This window comes from Pseudonaja textilis, chromosome 1, assembly GCF_049901715.1.
Source record: "Pseudonaja textilis isolate UNSWEBS1 chromosome 1, rPseTex1.2, whole genome shotgun sequence".
Taxonomy (NCBI): domain Eukaryota; kingdom Metazoa; phylum Chordata; class Lepidosauria; order Squamata; family Elapidae; genus Pseudonaja; species Pseudonaja textilis.
Genome location: NC_141990.1, coordinates 106,107,183 through 106,129,572, shown reverse-complemented (window position 1 = coordinate 106,129,572; position 22,390 = coordinate 106,107,183). Strand labels below are relative to the sequence as shown.

Sequence of the window (22,390 nt, the reverse complement as noted above, 5' to 3'; positions counted from 1 at the left end):
TCTGTCTGCCTTTCATCAAACAGAAGCTGCTAATACATGAAGCACAAGTAATAGATATGTGATGTCCTTCAGGGAGAAAGTGAAAATTGATTTGAACAAATCTTGTAAAACATTATTATCAACTAAAGTTTTTCCTGATGTATCATCAATTGAAGTTTTTTTCTTGCTTTACACTGATCAAATTTATATTAATCTTATACAATCCAGTCTGGTTTGGAGCAGTTTGACTAAAATTCCCCAGCATCTGTTGGGTCCAAAGATGAAGGAATAATCCCAAAAAATATTTAGAGCAGCAATTTGGAAAACTTCGATCTACACTTTTACCATTTAAGACTGAGTGCATCAAGAGAAAACAACCATAAAGCAAAAAACACGGTGGTTTCTATTGACTCTTTTCCATACTGCAGCTCCATAAACTTCTGAAAAGTATCTGTATCATCAAGAGTGGATTAAAGCATGTGGAAGTTAATAGGAAGAAATCATCAAAAAATACACAGTAATGCCTTCTGTGACTGGAATTCTTAGCATACAAATTGTTTACATTGATGTGTGAATACAACTTCTGTTCAAGTGATGACTTGGGGAAAAACACTGGGGAACCAGCAAGATAGACAAGACTATTTAAGCAACTTTGGATGGATTCTGAAAGCTAATATATAAGAAAGGATCATCTTACTACCGGCTTTCTGCTCTAACTCAAATAATCTACTTCAAATAAATATGACGGTCAGCATGAATCGCATATTCATCTGAAAATGAAAAAAAGGGAACACCATGAATTCCTATTAATTACAGGTATTTTTCATATTAAAATAAAGTCTGATTTTTCTGCAACCCTTCATTTTATGAATATTTCCGAATACTTTCTGAATATAAATCTTAAAAGAGTGATGCTTCTAAGATAAGACAAAAAGTATCCACAAATAAAAAGGACATGATGGACGAAAAATCCTATGAGAAAAACTATTAAGCTGTTCAGAAACATCTTATAAGGGAGATGGGTAGAATGAATGAATGAATACATTAATATCCCCCATACCTTCCTTTGATCTGCTTCCATGGATGAACACCATTCATCTTGCCTGCTTTCCTCATTATTTGTGCCAAAATGCGAAGAAAAAATTGGAAACTGTTGCAGGATATATACATGTCAGGTGTATGTATGTCACTGCAGTAGCTCTTTATCAACTCATACATAGATAAGGGTGTCTTGCTTATATTTGCAAGACCTTTAAGACCAAACCAAGGAATGGTAAAGGGGTTGTTCTGCAAAAAAAAAAAAAATGTTTTGTAACATGGCATATGCTTTCAACTTTCTTCCACAAGTTATTTTATCACAACCAATCAGATGTCTAATAGCTGTAGAAGTAAAGAGCTCTCTAGCTTTAGATCATAAATCAACTAATGAATGCTAGTTGGAGATCTGCTGCTCCTTTCTTTTCATCACCACAACAGCAGAAAAAGAAATTTCATATCTTTGGGAAATTGGTCCACCCCTTTCTTCTGATTATGTATTTGTTTATTATATTTATTGAATATAATATCAATTTTTAAAAAAACATATCATTGATCTGAAAGAATTTTTGTGGTACAGTGCAATACACACTGAATGCATACTTAAAAAGAATCATTTGTTTTACAGAATCTGGAATGAGTATTTGCTATATAATAATAAGATGTAATAATTTTAAACTAAAATATTTCAAATATTATGAACTTGTATTGTTGCTGGAATAAAATAAAGAATGTAAAAATTAATCTTAACATTTTTTGAAAAAATACTCAAAGTGTTTAGATTTTTTTAAAAAAGATATTTACTAACCAGATTTTTGCTGTAATGTTCCCAAACAATGGTGACAATAGTGAGATTTACATCCCAGATGTGGCTTAATGTCAAGCAACACTGAAGATGCATCCGTAATTGTTCTTCTAAAACTCCGGCCTAGCATACAAAAAAATTAAGATGTTATTAGTTTTTAAATTTTTTTATCAAGGTTTCTATTTTATACAAACAATCTTGACCATAAGTCAGATCAGAAGGATTCACATCTAACTACTTTGTTTTATAACTATTATTTCTGGCTTAAAAGGAAATTATGTTAAAACAATATGCAAAATAGAAAAAGCAAATGAAAAAGAAAAAGAAATGATGGTGCGGTCATTTATCTAGTATTATGTACTAATCTCCATGTATATATTTTTAGGTGTTTGAATCAATAGTTACAAAAATATGTACATAAATATGTACAAAAATATGCATATAGTGTTTGAATCATAGTTACAAAAATAAAAGATAATTTAAAGTTTAATTCATGGTTAGGCTATGTCTAAGCATGCTTCAGCAAAACTGTTTGGGACCAAAAATACTTCCCGATGCCTAGGAAGAAGCATCATCAGACGCAAAGCAAAAATTCTAACGTTCTAGCTACCATGAACAACATGATAGATTTGGCTCACTTATGGTGATTCATTATTGTAACTTTAAATGCCAGCTTCTATGAGCTATAGCACTAACACATTTGGTCAGACGGTTAGGAATGTAGCATTTTAAAGAACAGAAATAAAATATAATCCTTGGTCAATTGTACTGGAACTGGCCAACTGAAATTAATTTTTAAGGGCAAAACAGTCTATTGATTTAGAAACATTATTTCCCACCTCAGCGAAGGCCACTGATCACGATAAGTTAGAAATCATGGTTATAAAATACAATAGAAAGTACAAAGAAAAATATTTTTTAAAAGTTTGGTTTAATATAAAAGCACAACTTTTATTTAATACAAAGGTTTGCTTATCTTTAGAAATATAACTATTATTTCTTTATATACAATGATATATTACTTACATGAACAGGCCAAAACCAGGGCTGCATTTACAATTAAAGGCTTACTTATGAATTCAATTCCAAGGAAACTTTCTATCCAATTTCAATAAACTTTCTATCCAATTTCAATATTCTTCAAATATCAGTCACAGCAACATACAGTAACTAAGGCTACTCTAACACCATTTTAATCAAGAAAGACTAACTAAATTTCCTAAATTACATTTCAGAGTAAAATACTATATGTTATCAAATTATATTTTACAGTAAAATGTGAGGGAGAGGAGGGTTTAATAACCATTTCTATATTTTTTCAAAGACTACATAAAAATTATAAAATATTTTTGAGGCTATTTGAGTTTGAAAATCAGTTTCATTCATCATATAAATAGTTAAAACTGTTGTTTTTCCCTAATCATACTTATATTTTCATTTTTTTCTTCCAACCCTAATAATATATACAAACCAATGTTATGTTCACTGTCACAGAAGCAAGTTCCATTTAATTCAAAGAAACTAGGATAAATATACATAAAATTGCACCTATCACTTTAATTATGATAAGGTAGCGAAGTATTAATATGCAGAGTTTTGCTGGTATTAAAATATGTGAATTGGTGCTAAAATTCTCACACAATTTTCTTCTTCTTTGTTTTAGAGGGCTGATAGACCTTTTGAATTATTACAGGAAATGAGGCTGGACAATTATGAGGAAAGGGGACAAACTGTACAATTGTCTTCCTTAAACACGAAGCTTCATAATATTTCAGTAAATGGAATCTTGACTAAATTTTGAATTCATTGATGGATTAGTTAAAGTCAAAAGGAAAACCACAATCCTTTTGCTTGACTATGTGGCCAGCTCTCTTTAGCTACACAAAACAACTCAAACGAATTATTTGTGTAATGGTTGATACTAATTTACCATTTTATATCATGCAACCAAGAACAAATTCACATACAAAATACATTAATATGTGCAGCATACTTAAAAGTACTTTTAAAAGGAGGTCACTTCTGATCTCTGGGCCACAAAGTATTGCATTAACAGCTCTGCAGAAAGAAAAATGATAAGGTATGAAATGAGTGCTCAAAAGCTACAACCTTATCAGTAAGAGTTTGATTCAAGCCTGTAAGACAAATTGCTCAGCAAGTCAAGTCACCTTCCTGCTGTGATGAGGATATAGCTGAATTTTCAATGCAATAGAGTATCTCCCTAATCACGTCTCTCAACTTGATACCCTCAGATGCAGTATACATTTTCTAAGCTTCCTGTTCTTATTTGGAATATATCTTGTCAAAGGAACCAAGTAACACGTCCAGGATAATTATCTCTACTGTGCACTTTATCTGACAATTTATCTTAAAAAAAAAACTATTTAAGAGCATATTATTCTAACAAGAAGGAAACTATGCTACAAAATTAATTTCAGAAAGCAATTGAATGAATAAGATACGTTAAACCCCTTGTCCTTATATTTTGAAGTAGCCATCATCAAACTTTCAAGTTATTATTAAAACTTACTTGATTATTGACTGATTGTTTCAGCAGATCTTCAACATAAGGCCAATTGGAGTCTACTGGTTTCTAAATGGAAAATAGTTGGCAAGAGTTAACTTATAAATATCAATAACAATTACTCTGTAGAAACCCATCCATGAGCAACTCATACAGGTAGTCCTTGACTTACGACCACAGTGGGGTCCAAAATACTGTATATGTTGCTAAACAAGACAGTTATTGTGAATTTTGCCCCATTTTACGACCTTTCTTGCCACAATCAGGTGAATCACTACAGTTGTTCAGTTAGTAACATGATTAAGTGAATGTAGCTTCTCCATTGACTTTTCTTGTCAGAAGGTTGCAAAAGGTAATCACATGACCCTGAGACACTGTAGCCATCAAAAATATGAGTCAATTACCAAGTGTCTAAATTTTGATCATGTGACCATGGTTGCAAAGGTTGGAAATCTGAAAATGGTCATAAGTCACTTTTTTCAGGCTGTTGTAAACTCAAACGGTCAATAAGTAAGTGTTCTAACCCTGTACTGAAGTCAGTGATCTCTTAGCTAACCAACAGGTTTGTAGTCTAAGTAAACTATGTACAGGTTACATTTCTGACCTGGAAAAAAAGTGAGTAAAAACACACGAGGACAGAGCTGTATGAAGATATGCAGGTTTTACAGAAAGAAAATAGGGAGACCTCCCTCTTTCATAAAAATCACTCAGTGGATCACTCAGTGAAGCTGAATGATGGAAGTTTCAGCTATGAAAGAACTATTTCATAAAGGGTATAAATAAAGCAAGGGTGTCAAATTTGATTTCACTGAGGGCTGCATCAGGTTTGTATTTGACCTGGGGGCCCCAGGGTGGCCATGGCCAGAATGGGCATGGCCACCTCAACATCACTCGTGTGAGGGGCGCCTGTAGTGGCCTAAGTGCTCTGCCAGCAAAAATGGGCTCCGAGCTCCGTTTTCAGCTGTAATGTCCTCCTGCAACCCTCTGCCAGTGAAAACTGAGCTGTTTTCACTGGCAGAGACACCACAGGCTGGCCCTTCGCGGTTTCCAGGATGGCCCAGTGGGCCAGATCTAAGCACCCCATGGGCTGGATCCGGCCTGCAGGCCTTGTCACCCCTGAAATAAAGTATCAAATTTACTATAAGAAAATTGACCGATTTTATGACCTTTGTGGCATGGTTAAGTGTACCCATTTTTTGCCATGGCATGATTTGGCCAAAACCATCATAAAGCACAGTCATGTGACTGCAGGGTGGGAGGAGGAAATGCTGGAACTTCAGAACCAGGTCTGAACTGCCCTTTTGCAGTTAGGCTGCAACTCTGAATGTTTATTAAGCAACCATTTGTAAATTAAGGGTTATATGCAAACAATTGCATATTGCATAACAACTGCATAACAATTCATGAAGGTTTGTTTAATGGCATTAGTTATAATGCCTCTCCTGTATCACTGGCAATATTTGCTACTGAGAAATATATTCTACAACTAGTGAATTTTCTATATGTACATGGTTAACTATAATAGGCACAGATGGGTAGACCGACTAAAGCCTGGGACTCATCCAACATGTTTCTTCTCATGAGGGTATCTATGACAGGTAAGTGAAATGGTGAAAGGCCCTCTTCCTTTTCACCATTTTTAAAATTAGTGCCTAAAAAACTTCTTCCTATCCTGTTGTTAAATTAGTACAAACATTAGTACTAATTAGAAATTAGTACATTTCTGAGCCTCACAGACAATAAATTCCATTTGTTCTTGTTAGAATAAAATATTTTATATCACTTTTTACCAAGAAGAATTCATAAATATAAATAAATTAAATTACCCTTTAAGTTCTAAATTCAACGTGTCTACTATGCTATATTTAAAGGATCAAGAATGCAGCTAATGTCAGGAGATTTAATATGAATCACAACTAGCAATTCATTCATTTAGGCATCTTTCTAAAGATCATAGCCAGCATGAATTATAAGTTAGTTTTCCTGAAATTATCAACCACAAGTGCTGTTAATGAAATCTACCAGAAGATCTAGAAATAATTACTGCCCTCTCTAATTTGGTCTATGTCAATGAAGAATGAAGAATTAAGCCCTTCTATTTACATAAATCAAGTTTTAAACATACTTCAAAAGGTCCAAATCTTGAACTAAAAATCCCCAACAGTGAGGAAATGACAACCATTTTCTATCTTTTAATAAAAAGTGTTTTGCCTTTGAAATACAGGTTTTCACAAAACATTGCAAAATATTCATTCCCTTAATATATCTGTCATTTCTGCCTAAGGAAAACATTTGTGATACCATCTGCCAAACAAACACACATGTAGTTCTGAGCTAATAGCTTGAAAATATGATTTTGCATTCATTTGTCTGTTACTTAAAAATACAAGTTGAGTTGCAATTTTAAGTATATAGGCAACATTTCTTTTTAAATCTATGCAAAAAGAATCTAGTTTCTTCTTCTGGTTCACTTGTTGAGTTGCTAAGCTGCTCAGCTGGAAAGCACTCTTTGCTTATCTTAGAAAGTATTTTAAACTATTCAAAGGTAAGACTATTTAGCTCAAAGTCATTTGAACTATATTTGGTAGCCCTGAGCAGCATTAAAATTGACCCCTGCAATGTTCAAAAGTTGTAATATTTCAAATTCTATTTGGTTTTTGAAATTTATGAATATAGCCTTTAAGAATATGATAATGCAGAGTCTTTGGGTATTAAGAAAAAGATACTTGAGATCTATCTGTGTTTTAGAAATTTTTTAAAAATTAAGATATTTTCTTAGAGAAATTTAACACTTTCCAATTTTAATCCAACACAAACTACTATCACTAAATATACATCAAAACTGATGGATATATCAAGGTTAAGTAAACAAATGGCAGCAAACATGTCTATATTTAGCACTAAGCCAAAACCAAATAAATTATATAATGGAATACAATGTATAAATGGGCAATCCAGGAAATATACTTTTGATGCTGCACAGATCGTTCCTAAATTTGTTTTTAATATATGTTTATTTATGAAACTCAAATTCTACTTAAATTTTTTTTAATTGAAACCATGTGAGTATGCATATGAAATTCAGTTTGATATGGTGTCAAGTATTATTTTTAATAATTTGAATCTACAAAGTACAACTATAGATTTCCAAAACAGACATAAAATGAAAATGAAGATATAAAATGATTATTTTAAAATATGACCCAGGAAATTTCAGATCTACAACCAATTAACTAAATTTAGGCTAGTAGTATATGATTCTTCTATATCTTGATCACTTTAACTTATATTAAACATAGATATTTCTGATTTAATAAGAAATAACTAACGTATATATCTTAAGACTACTTATGATAAAAATATTTAGCACTAACAATTTCAATCATGTTCTTCCATTTTCATTAAGAGGAAACAGACATAGAAATCAAGTCAATTGCTGTATGTCTTTTAGTGAAGACAAATTAAAAAAATGCTTGTCTAAGTGAAATTCTTATTAAGAAAGAAGAAGAAAGTATGGCTTTGAGTTACTAATATTGTTCCAATCACACAAAATGTTAAAGAGTTGTTCAAACTTCTAGATTATTGATTCAAACAAGCAATTGGGTTATACTTGGCTGATAACTTCTTGATTTTACCTGAAAAGGTGAGCAGAAGGCTACAGAATTATCAGGCATGGGGAGTTTATAATATGACCCAGGGACGTCTTTGCGGGGAGGGAAGGACAGAATTAAATAGACATTGCCCTAAGAGATTAATCGCTTTTAGAGCTTTAGTTGCTTAGACAGAAGCCTGTGAATACCCGTACTCAAAGCTGGATCAGAGTACTGGCCTGCTTTGAACAATCAGATTCATCAGAGGACTCACCCCAAAGGAGGGGAGTGCATTTAAGGGGGTGAATCCTCCTTTGGGGTGGATCCTTTGGAAGAATCCTCTGGGAAGCTTGGTGCTAAGGGTCTGTAGGATGATTCCCTTTCTCTTCTGTTTGGATTGGAAGGTTTGCCTCTGTTCGAAGGGCAAAGTGGATAGATGATTTCCTTTTTAAAACTACCGGGAGGGGTGGGGAGGAAGCTGCCCGGCCAGTCTGTATTCTTAGGGAACTGACAGAGGGAATGAGAGTAAAGAAAACATAAAGAGGAGGGGAAAGATGCATGGCGGGGTTTCAGGCGGCTGGAGCAAGAGGAGAGCGCCCGACCATACAAGGGACAAGACCATGACCCAAAGCTCTGGGGCGGGAAGCAAAGCGAGGCGTGTGGGGGGAGAGAAACGATTGCATTATCCTCCCTCCGCCACTTCCACCCACCCAACCAACCCCAAAAGACTCACCGACTTGCAGGACATTGTCGACACAGCTGCCATCAATCAAAGCGATGCCCCTTTGGGAGGGCAGGCAGTTCTCATTGGCAGAGGGGTCTGTCTCACCGCTGCTCTTGTTGGAGACAGCGCTGGTGAAAGAGGCGCCAGTGCCGGTGGGAACCGTGGAAGCTATGGCTTCCCCACCCGAGAAGCAGCTGAAACACTGCCGGTGGAGGAATGTGCAGCACTCCAAACGCGGCAGTGCACGGGCAGAAGGGAAAGCAACAGCAGCAGAGGAAGCAATAGCGGCAGGCGCAATGCAAAGTGGCCCACCGCCAACAAGGCCAACATCCATGCCGCCGCCACCACCTGCCCACCCGCTGACCCGGCCTGCACTCAGCACCATACTCGGGTCTGCAGCAAAGGCGCTTGGGGATAGGGAGCTCTCTGCGCTCCGCCATGATTGGCCATTAGCAGAGGCTGGTGGCGAGGCATGGCTGCCCACTGGGCGCTCTAGACGGGGTGGGGGAGAAATTAAGTCACCCCCAAAAGACGGCCTAGCCATTTTTTCGGGGGTCAAAAGAAAATAATGCCCGGCCTTAATTTCTGAGAAACATGGTATATATCTATTTCTATATATCTATATCTATATCTATACACACACACACACACACACACACACACAAACACACACTATGAGTCAACTGAATGAAGTCAAACCCACAGTGTTTAACATACATACCATACACATATAATTATAATACTGTTTTCTCTGTAAGAAATAAAATGCGGAGCACAGAAACGAAATAAATTCAAGAAATTAAAGCCTTAGGATTTCTTTTTTCTTTAAAAAAGTAAATAAAATTACTTGATGCCCAGTTAATTCACTATATATCTCCACAAATTTCACCTTCCTATCATACACTCCATCATCACTCCATTCCTAAGAGGTTTGTAAGGGGGCGTGCATAAGTGCACCAATGTGCCTACCGTCCCTGTCCTATTGTTCCCATTTATCCATTTATTTGTATTCATTCATTATGTATATACTTATACCTGTTTATATGTTTAAATGTTATGTCCATACTTATACCTGTTTTATCATACATGCTTGACAAAATAAATACATACATACATACATAAATAAAATCACAAACATTCTCTGTACATTTCTGCACAAATACATTGAAGGGGGACATGGCACAACTCTCCATTTTTTCTGAAAAATCCTTTATCTACCACTCTTATTGCATTCAGCCATCAACCAACAACCTAATCGCGCAAAACATTCCATAATTCAAGACTACTCCCTTTATAATACATTACATAAATCAACAACCATAACAATAAAATTTCTTTTTTATATTGATATACTCTCAGTAAGCTTAAAGAATAAATAGTTGTACATCAGGAAAGTAACAACTAAAACAAGACCTTTAATATTGTCTTGTTACTAAATACTGCACTTCACTTTTTAAAGAGTATAGACAGCTTTTTTTAAAAACTCAAAGGTAGGGTAAGATTCCTGTAGCTCACACTTAAGAAATTTATATGCCATTTTGTTCATAAGCATTAAAACTTTTGGAGAATTTAAGAAAATATTAAAATGCCTAACTAAATATTCCTCACGAACAAAGAACAAACCTACCTTTTCATCTGTATATCCATTCCGGTCAATATGATAAAGTGATGCCAAGTGTGTTATAATCCACCAACTGAAGCTCAGTGGATCTTTGCATGGAATGGATTCAAAGGCAGGTACTGAATCAGTACCATTGTTTTTTTCGAATACTTTCTTCAGAATTTTATTTAGCCAGTTCCAAAAGGACTGTAAAAAAAACCAACAGTTTTTAAAAGGAAACCTGCACACTTCAGCCATCTGCTTAGCTCTTGAGAAGTTTTCCTATTACATTTTTGCTTCACCAGATAGCAGGTTACACAGGACAAATTCTGAGGTTGAAATGGAAAACAATCTGATCTTTTTCTTAGCTAACGTTTTAAACATACCTTTGGATATACTTTGGATATACCCTGGAAACACCAAAGGACCAGCCAACAGTGCCTCTGCCAGCGAAAATGGAGCCCGAGAGGGCAGTGTGTGGCCCTCCTGGGCTCAGTTTTTGCTGGCAAAGGGTTGCAGGAGGCCATCACAGCCAAAAAAGGAATCTAGAAGGGCCGTGCATGGCCGTTACCAGCTCTGTTTTTGCTGGCAGACTGCTAGCAAAACAAACTACTAGCAAAAGTGGCATTTGATCACACGAGTGACAAGCTGGCCCCACCCACTCTGCCCCCACCACCTCAGGCCCCCTCAGGTCAAACACAACCATGAGGCAGGCCTTAATGAAATCAAGTTTGACATCCTTGTTCTATGTAATTCTGCTTTTGGTAATATATTTTTCTTAATGAACTCAGGCTCTCAATTGGACATGGGTATATTAATTCTTTGACCTTCACTGTAGACTTAATATGATTTAGAGTTTCCATGAATGCAATCAAAATTTACCATTAATATAAGCGTATACCATTTGGGGGGCAATCTATGGAGAAAGGGCCATTAGACATAGGACTGCAACAAAGTAAAAGAGTAAAATCAAGTCTCTTGATTGTAAGAGGCAAAAAACCTGAATAAATAAAAGAATCAAATCAAGTTCAGCCACATCTCAATCAACAATTTCTGAACAAACCTTTACATTTAAAATCCAAATTATGCAACTAAGGTAGGGATAGGCAACTTGGTGCTTTCCAGCTATTTTAGATAGACACTTCAGTTTGTAACTATATAGTTTAAGAGACCATCTTTAGATTATATAAAGGACAGGGAATATCTTCAATATAATCAAGAGAAGGACAAACTAGATGAGGGCAGTGATTTGCTATTATTTGGTGGAAATAAAGACAGGTTTCAGTATTTTCCAAGATTGTGTTTTGTGATTATACTCAGGCAAATTGTTCAATTTTAAAAAAATCAATTCTAGCAGGATTCTAGATTAATACACCCAATATTTGCTTTTGTTCTTTATAGTAATAAGATCATGGACCCTTCAAAAATAAGTACAAACAATAAATGACAGTAAAATAATGTAACAATACAGTACCTTACCACCCCATTTAATATAATCAATGACCATTTCCAAATATATGTAGGATCCAATCTGGGTTGGTTACGTTCTGCTAGAGAGAAGTTCCCTAAGGAGCAAGAATTTGATTCTGAAAGCTCAGAAGATTATTCAATCTTCCGTTGCTTGTATATTACGATTTATATTGTTTATTAAGTATCCTAGTATGATTTATGTTGATTGCTTATATAGTATCCTGACTATCACTAAGTGTTGTATCTTATGATTTATGATGAATGTATTTTTACAATGACTATGATCATGATTTATCACTTATTGATTGTATGTACACAGAGATTTTATTCTATTTTGTTCTGTTCTGTTCTGTTCTGTTCTGTTCCATTCCATTCCCATTCCCATTCCAATTCTCTGGTCCTGGTGACAACCCAGACTGGATCCTGCAACATTATCTTGGGATACATATATTCGACTTCATTCCAAATGTATGTACTGTTAGTAAAGCAGAAGTTATATGAGCCACAATGTAAATCAGTTTAGAATAGTGAAGCTCACAACAAACATCAGGAGAAGATAGAGTCTATGAAGAAGCTATGACTATTGTCTGGACATTAATTTATGACTGACCTCCCCACGGCCAAATACCAGAATTTTTAACTATAAATTCGTAGTGGTGGAAAGAATCACTTATTGTGCTATTGAACCTTTAAGTTACTAGAGTGCTAATGATTTCCCAACTAAGTCTGAATGGATGGTTGCCTTACTCCTGGTCTGATAATATCCAGCAATATCATGCTGAAAATTATTTGACTGAGCTGGTCAACTAGCAAAAACTTCTTTAAAGTTTATAAGAGGAAAAAAGCAACATCTTTGATATAGGTTTGCTTATGGTGTGACAAAATTGTGTGATATATTTGTCAAACTATGAATTTCTGCAGGTTTCCAATGCAATCTGTTTCATGAAATGTATTCATGCTGGGAATGTAACAATTCCTACCTCTGTAAGAGATGCTTTATTTCTGTGGTCAAGCAGATGAATAAGCAGAACCCACAGCTCTTTTATACAGGTACAAGTATAGTGGTGAGTAATAAGAGCTTCAGAGAGCCTAACCTGCAACAAATAACATTTTAACTCAGAGAAGGCAGAAAACATTTATACATGAGCAAACTTCAGAGATGGAGGAAGCAGTTGGAAAATATCACTGAAATACTTAAGTGTAAATATAAAAAGATTAAGCCATCCAGCAAGCAGTATACATTTTTTCTTTCTTTTTGAAAAAAAGAAGCTGCTAGATCTTTGTATGCATGTGCTTGAAATCCAAATTTAAAGACTGCACATTATCTTTGTGCTGTTATAATTTCTTCGCCTACAGCAATTTTTCAGAAGTGACTCCCGTTAAGGAAGAAAATGGATAGGTGTGAGCTTGAGTATGTGTGTTAGAGAAAAAGAGAAAGAGATTTATCTAGACCTGTCAAAACCACAAGGAATTATTTATGTGCCCAATACTAAGAAAATGTTTAAGGAGTGTTCATCTCAATACAATTCATACACATTGATCGCTTCTTTATTGGTGAAAAAATTACTGAAACTGTCCTAATGTTAAGACTTAGAAAAGGTAATTTTGGAGACTTCCTTCTTCCTGTTCCATTTTAGAAACCCTTCTGACTCTTGAATGGAAGAATAGCCTACTTAAAATCACATTTAAATAATCTGTTCTATTTGAAATTTCAAGTACCATATTGATCATTACTAAACAGTGCATAAGCAAATTTGTTTAACATTCATATAACATTCTGGAAAAATGCTTTTAAAACTAGTACACTAAGTCTATGCTTTATAGATTAAGACCACAATCCTCTCTATATTTTCTTAGTATGCAGTTTGCCAAATACAACCTAAGCACTGTGGTTGTTTAAAGTTACCTGTCAGATATTAAGGGCTACTATTCAGGATGGTTGACATTATAGTTAAAACCTTAGTGATAGTCACACATCACTATCTGTTATACTCTATATCATGCAGAAAATCAATATGCATCTTAGAATAATTCAAATAAAAGGAGAACACAAGAAATAACTTCTTTTTTCTACTCCCTGGATTATCAGCATGAAAAAAATAAAAATAAAGTCACAGATTCTGCATAAATGGTATCTTAAGAATAAATGGTATCTTGCATTCTGCAACTTTGTATTAACTTTTTATTCCTGAAAGTATGATAAAACTATGTTATTGCTAAATAAACCAATATTTTTAAATTATTCAACATTAATTTTTATCATAGAACCTATAAGTAACTTTAATGCCATACATGATGGAATAAAAACACTCCATTGTTCAGAAACAATGCAATATTTCCTGAATTGTTTAGTCTGCCATTTTTAATCAAATGAGTTATACCTTGATGTACCAGCAGGTGGTATTGTAGTCACATATAGAAACAGACTACCACTCCCCTCTTAGGATTTAAAAAGTTTCACTCCATTTTGCATTACAATTGGAAAATAAATACTTTTTACATGTCACGTAGATTTGCCCTTTATCCAATTCAAGACTAACCTATTTGCTAGTTTAGAATTAATTAGCTGAATAATTTATTTTGCACTTGGGGAAATTTGGAAGATAAAGGAAACAACACATAAGACAAATAAACCTTTTCCATTTTTTTTGTGTGTATGAAAAAGTAGAGTATTAAACATTGGGTGCGTGTGTTTTTGTATGTGAGTGAGGGCGTGCCCCCCCATTTTATAACAAATGTACAACTAAAATTAGGAGATAAATGGCTATAATTCTTGTAACCATCTCTTTTGTTTCCTGTCACAGTCTAAAAACTGTTGTTCTCTCTAGAGCATTAGGGCCATAGGAAAATAGGAATATCTGGTGTTTTCCAATTGCCAAAGACATCACTCACATTTAGAGTTCACAGATTTCATTTCTGGACAAAGGCATATCTGAAGCTTATTTTCATTTCACTACCTCACACAGGTGAATTAATAGAAGTAGAATCTAACCAAAAGCATTAAGATGAATTTTTCTGGGAAATACTGTTTTAATATATATTAATAGATACATTTCTACTGTCTCAGAAATTTACGCAATATTACCATAATATTGAATTAAATTTCAATACCTTTGAATATCTCTTAACTGACAAACTTATCAGATCATACAAGAGGTTACCACAGTGATCTTCGAACAAACTGATATTGGTTAGATTTTCTCCAGTTAAATTTGTAAATCTGTGAGCATATATGGTTTGCCCTAGAAAATACAAATAAAAATCAAATTCATGTAGAAATATAAATATATCTTTTCAGTACAAAAATAAACAACTGCAAACTAAACCTATAGTCATTTTCTAAATTTATCATATAGAAAATCTCAAATTTGTATCATTTGCATGTAACATTTGTGGGTGATCTTGGAGTAACCACACACTCTCTCTCTCAGCCCAACCCACCTCACAAAGTGGCGAACATATTTCGAATACACTTTACATTGTTGTGTAGAAAATAGAATGCTCACCACCTTGAGTCATTTAAAAAAAACAATAAAAGGCAGCATACAAATAAATAAATGTAATAAACTAAGTTGATATCACTGTATCTTTGCAGCAGGATGAAAATGTCCAGTCCTGGTTCAGTAACAGGAATCTTATATCCTCTTTTAGATATGGATTCTTGTAGGGCCATTACAAATATTTAATTGCAAACCATTTCCTCCTTGCCCCTCCAAGAAAAAAGTTTTTTAAAATATTACATATCATATTTATCTATACAGGAAGCTTTATAGACTAAATTGGTCGTCACAAAATTAAAGCTGGTTCCGTTACTATAGCTTCGTTAGTTTCCTCAAAGCATAATTAAGTTTGGTCCAAAATTACTATCGCAACACACAGGAATCCCTTTACTCTACTTTCTCCTCCATCAGTGCATGCCTCAAATGGCCTCTGCAAGAATGCTATTTACATTTGATGATTGCCCAGGAACAGGGAAAGGAACAGGAATGTCATTGGCTATTAATGTTCAGTTAGGACTGAAGAGGGGGAAAGCATTGAGAAAGCACCACTGTATGCATAGGTAGGAAAGGAGCTTGGGAGATAGGATAATTATATCTGAAGATGGTTTGAGTTCTCCATTTCCCCAACATTGCTGTTTCTTAGGCTGCTCTTGGTCCCCTTTTCTCTCTGACTACTGAAAGGAAACTCTAAAATTTAGAAGGGGGTATGAAAGCAATATTTGGAAGGAAGGCATGGCCTTGTAAACAGGTCCTCAGATTAAAAGCACCCCATGCTAGCTTTTATTTCAAACTCTAATTTCATATTGTTAAATAATGTACAAAGGACACAATCTAGGATTAAGCATTGTAAAACATAATAAAGACCGATATAATGTTGAAAATACCTATGTTTTCTCCTTCAGCCATGTGTTAAATTAGCTCTCACAGTGAATCTGAACAAAATTTTCCTTCACACCTTCAGTGTGTTTCCAATTCAAAATATTACCCTCTTCCTATATTGTGCAACTCCAAGAACAAATATAAAGTAGTCCAAGTACACATAACATACATTGAGTAAATGTGAATAGGGTGCCTTGTTGTCTCTTAATTCATGCCTTTCTATCAATTATTAAATAAACTATTGGAAGTAGAGGGAGGTATAGAGAAGTTAGAAATAAGTGGCATTCATCTATCATTCAGCAGCAAAGATTGACAGTACTCTACATCAGAGCTGAATGATGTCTGGTTACCACTGATCCCTTTAAAATGGAGTTGTCAATCAAGGAATTTTTTTTAAAAAATCTGAGTATATCTTTACGCTTCATTAGCTAGAGTAACCAGAATCTCTCAGAATAGCCATTTTTGACACTAGTGTATTTAGAATGAGTAATCCTAAACACTGTATTTTTTTTAGATATTCTAAGAGAACTTGCATGAATAATTTTAAAAATACTGCAGCATAATCACGTGAGCACACATTACACTACGTGCCTTCAAAATATTTTTATAACTTCATTAATAAAGATAAAGTTAACTGTTAAATTTAGAATGTAACATTAACAGACTGTTGAGCATGCAATTTGTTTTAATGACCTTTTACCCTCTCAAAATACAATGAAAAGAAAATGTATTTGTAAAGAATTAAGTTAGAAATTCCATCAAAATCAAAAGGACAGTAAGTGTTTATGGATTTTAAATCAATAGGACAAATAATAAATGGATAGATGCATTAATCTTTTAATTGATTTATAAATGAAATTTTGCTGTGAAATTATATAAATCAGTTGAGTTGTACATTGATTTTAAAAAATGGTGCTGCACAGATTAATCAATCTCATTAAGACAGTTTATAATTTATAATTTGAGGACTAAAAGATTATAGTTAAAAGAAATGAAGTAGAAATACCATATTTTAGGAATCCCCAAACTGGTTCCTTCAGAATATTGCCTGGATTTCAACATAATATCATACTTCAGTCTCCATAATTCTCTGCCATTTTTCTAATTTAGGATACCAGGAATTGAGATTTATCATATTCTGGCAGGCACCAGGATGAGGAAGACTGATCTTCCCAATCACCAGATATCCACATAAGATGTAATCTGATCTTTTCTGTTTTATTTAGTTCCATAGTTTAAAAACATGTTTGGACTTTTCCCCTAAATAGCAAAAAGTAACAGGAAGCACTATATTTCAGTTTCCCTTTTATTTCTTAGCGAATTACTTGGAAATATTTTACTGCACCTCCGTGAATCTTAAATTCATTTGTTATTGAATAGTCTTAACAACCATTGTGTAAGCTTAGGTCTTAATAGAGCTGTGGGCAAAATGAACAGTTGTAAAAATTGAAACTATAAATAAATAAATGCAAGCATTTTAAATCCCAATTTTGCAAACAAAAGTAAACAAACTCATCAAACTGTAGTATACTTAAATGAGCGTTTCCCATTATATCTGAAAATTTGAATTTTTAATTTTAATGTCAACTTGCTAAAATCTGGACCATGAAGTCCTGGTTTAAGAATCTTAATAGATCCAACAGCTACAAACCAAAATGTTAATGGAAGTACCACATTTAAAAATATGAAGATAGATGTAAGAATGTCAGTATGTAGAGAGAGCAAAGAATGAAGATGCCTGATATCAGTAATGCAGCTCACAACTTCTCCCCTTCCTTTTGCAGATTGCCTCACTTTTCTTGTTTGTCCACCCTGTCCTACACATAAGGAGGCATCACAACAGAGCAAATGCTGTAATCTCTGAGTTAAGAAGCAGAGCCCACTAATTAAAACTAAGCTTAATTTTGTCATTGAAAATTGTGCAGTTCATCCTTGAGGTGTGACCATTTGTTCAGAGACTAAATTGTCCCTAAATCGTTCAGGGACACTGAACGACATTGGTGGTTATACCCAGTCCCTAAACATATAGCTGTTGCTGCATCTCCAAAATCGAAATTTGGGCATTTGGCAGCCCTCCAGCATTTATGACTCCAGGCATTTCCATCTATCTATCTCCCCCCATCTCTGCTGGCCCTGCCACCCTTACACCTCCAGATAACCTTCATTGTCTTCTTGCTGCCTCCGTTGAGACAACAACTAACTTTTTTCTTAGGCAACTGCTGACCAGCTTCTTCTCAAGGTCATGTTGATCTCTTGTCCAAATTGTGCATAGCCTATTGGAGGGATTTTGGAAAGCAGATTGTGTTGGCCAGGTCGGCTGTGGCAGAGGCAGAGGAGTGTAAGGTGGCCAAAAGGGAAGGGATGGGGAGAGGTAGGCAGATGGGTGAGTTGAAAAGAAGTCAATCTCTTATCTTACCAAGGCTTGGGGCTGGGAGGGATCAAATCAGGAGTAATTTGGATCAGGTAGGATCCTTGGCTAACAACTGCTGGCATCTACACATTTTCATAATATTAAATACACTTCTTTATGAAGACTACAGAATATGAGCTTTCCTTGAGATTATTGTTTAGCAATTACTTGCTTGTATTTTATTTATCTTTCCAAATCCCAACTTACAAATAACACAAAAGATATAAATAAAGTGACTCACTTTGCATCTTTTCACCAAGAAGATGCTGGATTTCCAACACAGACCAGTGAATGTCTATGTACAGATGCAGCAAGTGCCATGATGGAGGAAATAACTACATTAAAAATATCCAAGAAAAATACTATATGTTATATTTTATTTTATATACATGTGCAGAATACACTGTGACATATAAAGATTTTAAAATGAACTGGCCTTCCATGTGTTGGAAACTGATAATAAATGTAGAAGGGTACAAGTAATATTATGGTATTATGGTAATATTATGGTATTAAAATGATGCCAAATATTGTCACTTTTAACAGATTTCAACAGCCAAAAGACAATAACAAAAATTGTAAGGCCCTCTTATTGCTAGTGTAAATAGGTATCCAGTCATTTAAAAATTATAGCACCACTACAAGTAGTCCTCATTTAGGAACAACTGGGACTGGCAACTTGATAGTTAAGCAAAGAAGTCACTAAGTGAAATTGCAACTATGCTTACAATCCTACTTCTGTTTCCTTTACTATAGACCTGTGAAGCTCATAAATATGAAAACTGGTCGCAAAGTTACATTTTCAACACCATTATAATTGCAGTCACTAAACAAGGCAGTTGTTAAATGAGAACTCCCTATATATGTAGTGCATTTTTATCTCCTTTTTACCTTCAGGAATGTTTTTCATTTTTATCTCAGCATACATTAATATTCTGAATTTCCTATATATCCAACAGTAATGATTTAATATACTATGAGATGAGAACATCTTGTTTTTGGAAACAATAATGGGCAATTCAATCTGAGTTCAGGGAAAGTGTGGGGATATAAAGTACTTTTGGTACTTTTATACAGGTCAAGTACACTGTCCTATGGAAGTAGGATTCTCCATTTTACTAGCCACAGAGAAACTTTTGGAAAATTTCTTAAAATAGAAAACAAAGAGCAAACTGAACTTGGATTGGGACTTTGGGAACTGAATAAAAATAATGAGCAAAGACACAAATCCCCCATAACACCCATAACACCCATGAGCCACAGTGGCACAGTGGTTAGAGTGCAGTACTGCAGGCTACTTCTGCTTACTGCCAGTTGCCTGCAATTTGACAGTTCAAATCTCACCAGGCTCAAGGTTGACTCAGCCTTCCATCCTTCCGAGGTGGGTAAAATGAGGACTCAGATTGTTGGGGACAATAGGCTGACTCTGTAAACTGCTTTGAGAGGGTTGTAAAGCACTGTAAAGTGGTATATAAGTCTAAGTGCTATTGCTATTGCTATTCAAAGACACATGTATTCTAGAAGGCAGATATCCCAACGTACAGTACACACATGCATACTAGAGACAAAATCTTCCCCAGATTCAGAATTGATGGGGAAGAAAGACCAGTACCTGTGTATGAAGTTCAACAGACTTGATGAGAAACTTCCTGGGGGTTGGCCTACAAGTTAGAGATCTTCCATATCTATGCCAAGAGATAAGCCCTAGAAACATCACCTCTTAGGTCATCACTTGATAATGGTACTGACTTTGTGTCATATTCCCCTCTGGCTTCTCATCAATGTTCTAACAATTACAAATAATATATTCTGTATTTCTCCATGATCCTCATGTTTGATAATATTACTTATAAAGAAAAAAAAACCAGACAACCTTTGCTTGAGGCAGAATGGTATTTCCTTCCAGAATGCAAGCAGGGAGATCATATAGGCGGCCAATATGCAACGTCAAAGAATGGAGTTCTTCAACAATCAAGGAAGGGAGTTGTGCTTCTTGCTTTTCATAAGGATGGAACAACTCATCTTCTGTTTCATGTGGTTCCAGATACCTGAAGAAATTCATGGAGACATAGTACCACACAACATAAAATATATAGAATGGATGAAACGGGACTTATGTTTGACATCTCACCTGAAGATGAAAACTTTCACATATTGCAGGAACTCAACACATTTTTGTCTCATATTATGCGCTTCTAAGTGACGGTTTGCAGCTTGACCTGAAATAAATTAGAAATTAAGGGTGGGCTCTTAAGGGGTTCGTGCACTACACAATTTTACTTGATGTTCACATTAAGGGTGAACCACCATACATATTATAATTGCATAGTTTGAATATCTGTAGCTTGGGTGTAGTACAAGGGTGAAGGTTCATTCTCCAAGTGTGTGGGTTGGTTTCTGAATGTTTCATTACCAGATAACATCTTCAGTTTAGGGGATGTCAGTGTCACTGTTCTTTTGTTTATTAGGGCTTCAGGTGTAGGTATGTCAATCACAAGACTGTCACTTGACACACTGAAATGTTCAGAAACCAGCCCACAAGCTTGGAGAATGAACCTTCACCCTCACATATTATCATAATTGTATATTAAGGGGACACCCACCCCTGAGCTGAATCATCTACACAAGTTTAACAAGAATAAGACAATTCATAAACTAGGGGTTTAAACTGTGAATTACGACCTCTTAGGATGCTGTGAACAAATTTGGCAAAGTGCGCCAAATTTGCTGTGAACAAATTTGGCACGTGCGCCAAAGCTAGAAGCCCATCCTGAACTTCTTAAAAAGTGAACTTTTTCCTGTTCTGCCTAGACAGACTGGCTGAGGTTTTCCCAAGGAAAACAAAATCTGGGCTGTGGTTCACCACTGTCTAGGTTTTCCTAAACAAGAGTACAAACGGTTAAGAAAAAGAGTCTCTCCCTTCTTTTAAGTCCTGAAGGAGCCTTCTGGAATAAAGCACAATGGGTGAACCACTTTGGCAAGTAAAGGGAAAATGGAAGACAGAGGGAGAAGGAAAAATTGGGGGACATGGAGGGGAGCGGAAGATGTCAGTCAAGGCAATCACCCTTAGCAAGGAGGGGACTCCCTTTACATTCTCTGCAAAAAGTTCAAGTTTTGTCTCCTCTGTTCTTGCCCGGGGCTGCTTCGCCTTTCCCCAACACTCCGCACTTGGCCACGGCAGGGACCCTGAACCCAAGCAGCCCACTTTCCCAAGGCAAGACAGTTAAAATCCATATTATACAGATTGTGTACCTCTTGGAAAAGCCTTATAAGACAGAAGCTGAAAAAGACAAAGGCAGAGGGAAAATGGCTTCTTTGTACATTTTCACATACATACAAACTAGATCAAAGCAGGCATCAGTTCAGAGACAAGAAGACACTGGGGCTAAGCCTTTCCTTCCAGGCTTTGGGAACCAATAAAGAAATGCCCTTTTTGTTTTGCTTGTTTTAGTGTCTATTATGAAAAGTGAAAGAACTTAGCCATTTCACAACCTGGCAGTGTCCAGGTGTGTTGGATTACAGTACAGATCAGTCATTCTGTGCCCACAATTTCTCAATGGTGGGCCAGGGGAAAGTTTGTATGCATGTATCTCATGTATGTATGAGAATATTACTATCCAATCAGATGGCACAGAAGGGAAAAGATGATCGATCTATCTATCTATCTATCTATCTATCTATCTATCTATCTATCTATCTATCTATCTACCTACCTACCTACCTACCTACCTACCTATCCACCTACCCCACCGACCCACCCATCATCTATCAATCTATCCATCCTGCCTTTATTACTTTTTAAGTAGCTCAAGGTGGCGAACATATATAATATTCTTTCCTCTTCCTATTTTCCCCACAATAATAGTTCTGTGAG

At 35.3% G+C, this 22,390-nt stretch overlaps 1 protein-coding gene across 2 annotated transcripts in view; it reads right to left on the bottom strand.

The window, feature by feature from the left end:
- MMS22L (MMS22 like, DNA repair protein) overlaps positions 1-22,390 on the bottom strand; it is an 81,992-nt gene that overhangs the window by 47,421 nt on the left and 12,181 nt on the right. For both annotated transcript variants that reach the window (XM_026726492.2, XM_087913888.1), the window contains exons 5-13: positions 20,648-20,735; positions 20,390-20,564; positions 18,758-18,851; positions 14,839-14,969; positions 12,708-12,821; positions 10,285-10,464; positions 4,350-4,412; positions 1,823-1,942; positions 1,040-1,266 (exon numbers count right to left, since the gene is read on the bottom strand). In XM_026726492.2, coding sequence (XP_026582277.2) covers positions 1,040-1,266; positions 1,823-1,942; positions 4,350-4,412; positions 10,285-10,464; positions 12,708-12,821; positions 14,839-14,969; positions 18,758-18,851; positions 20,390-20,564; positions 20,648-20,735 — 1,192 coding nt within the window. The remainder of the gene's footprint in view (positions 1-1,039; positions 1,267-1,822; positions 1,943-4,349; positions 4,413-10,284; positions 10,465-12,707; positions 12,822-14,838; positions 14,970-18,757; positions 18,852-20,389; positions 20,565-20,647; positions 20,736-22,390) is intronic.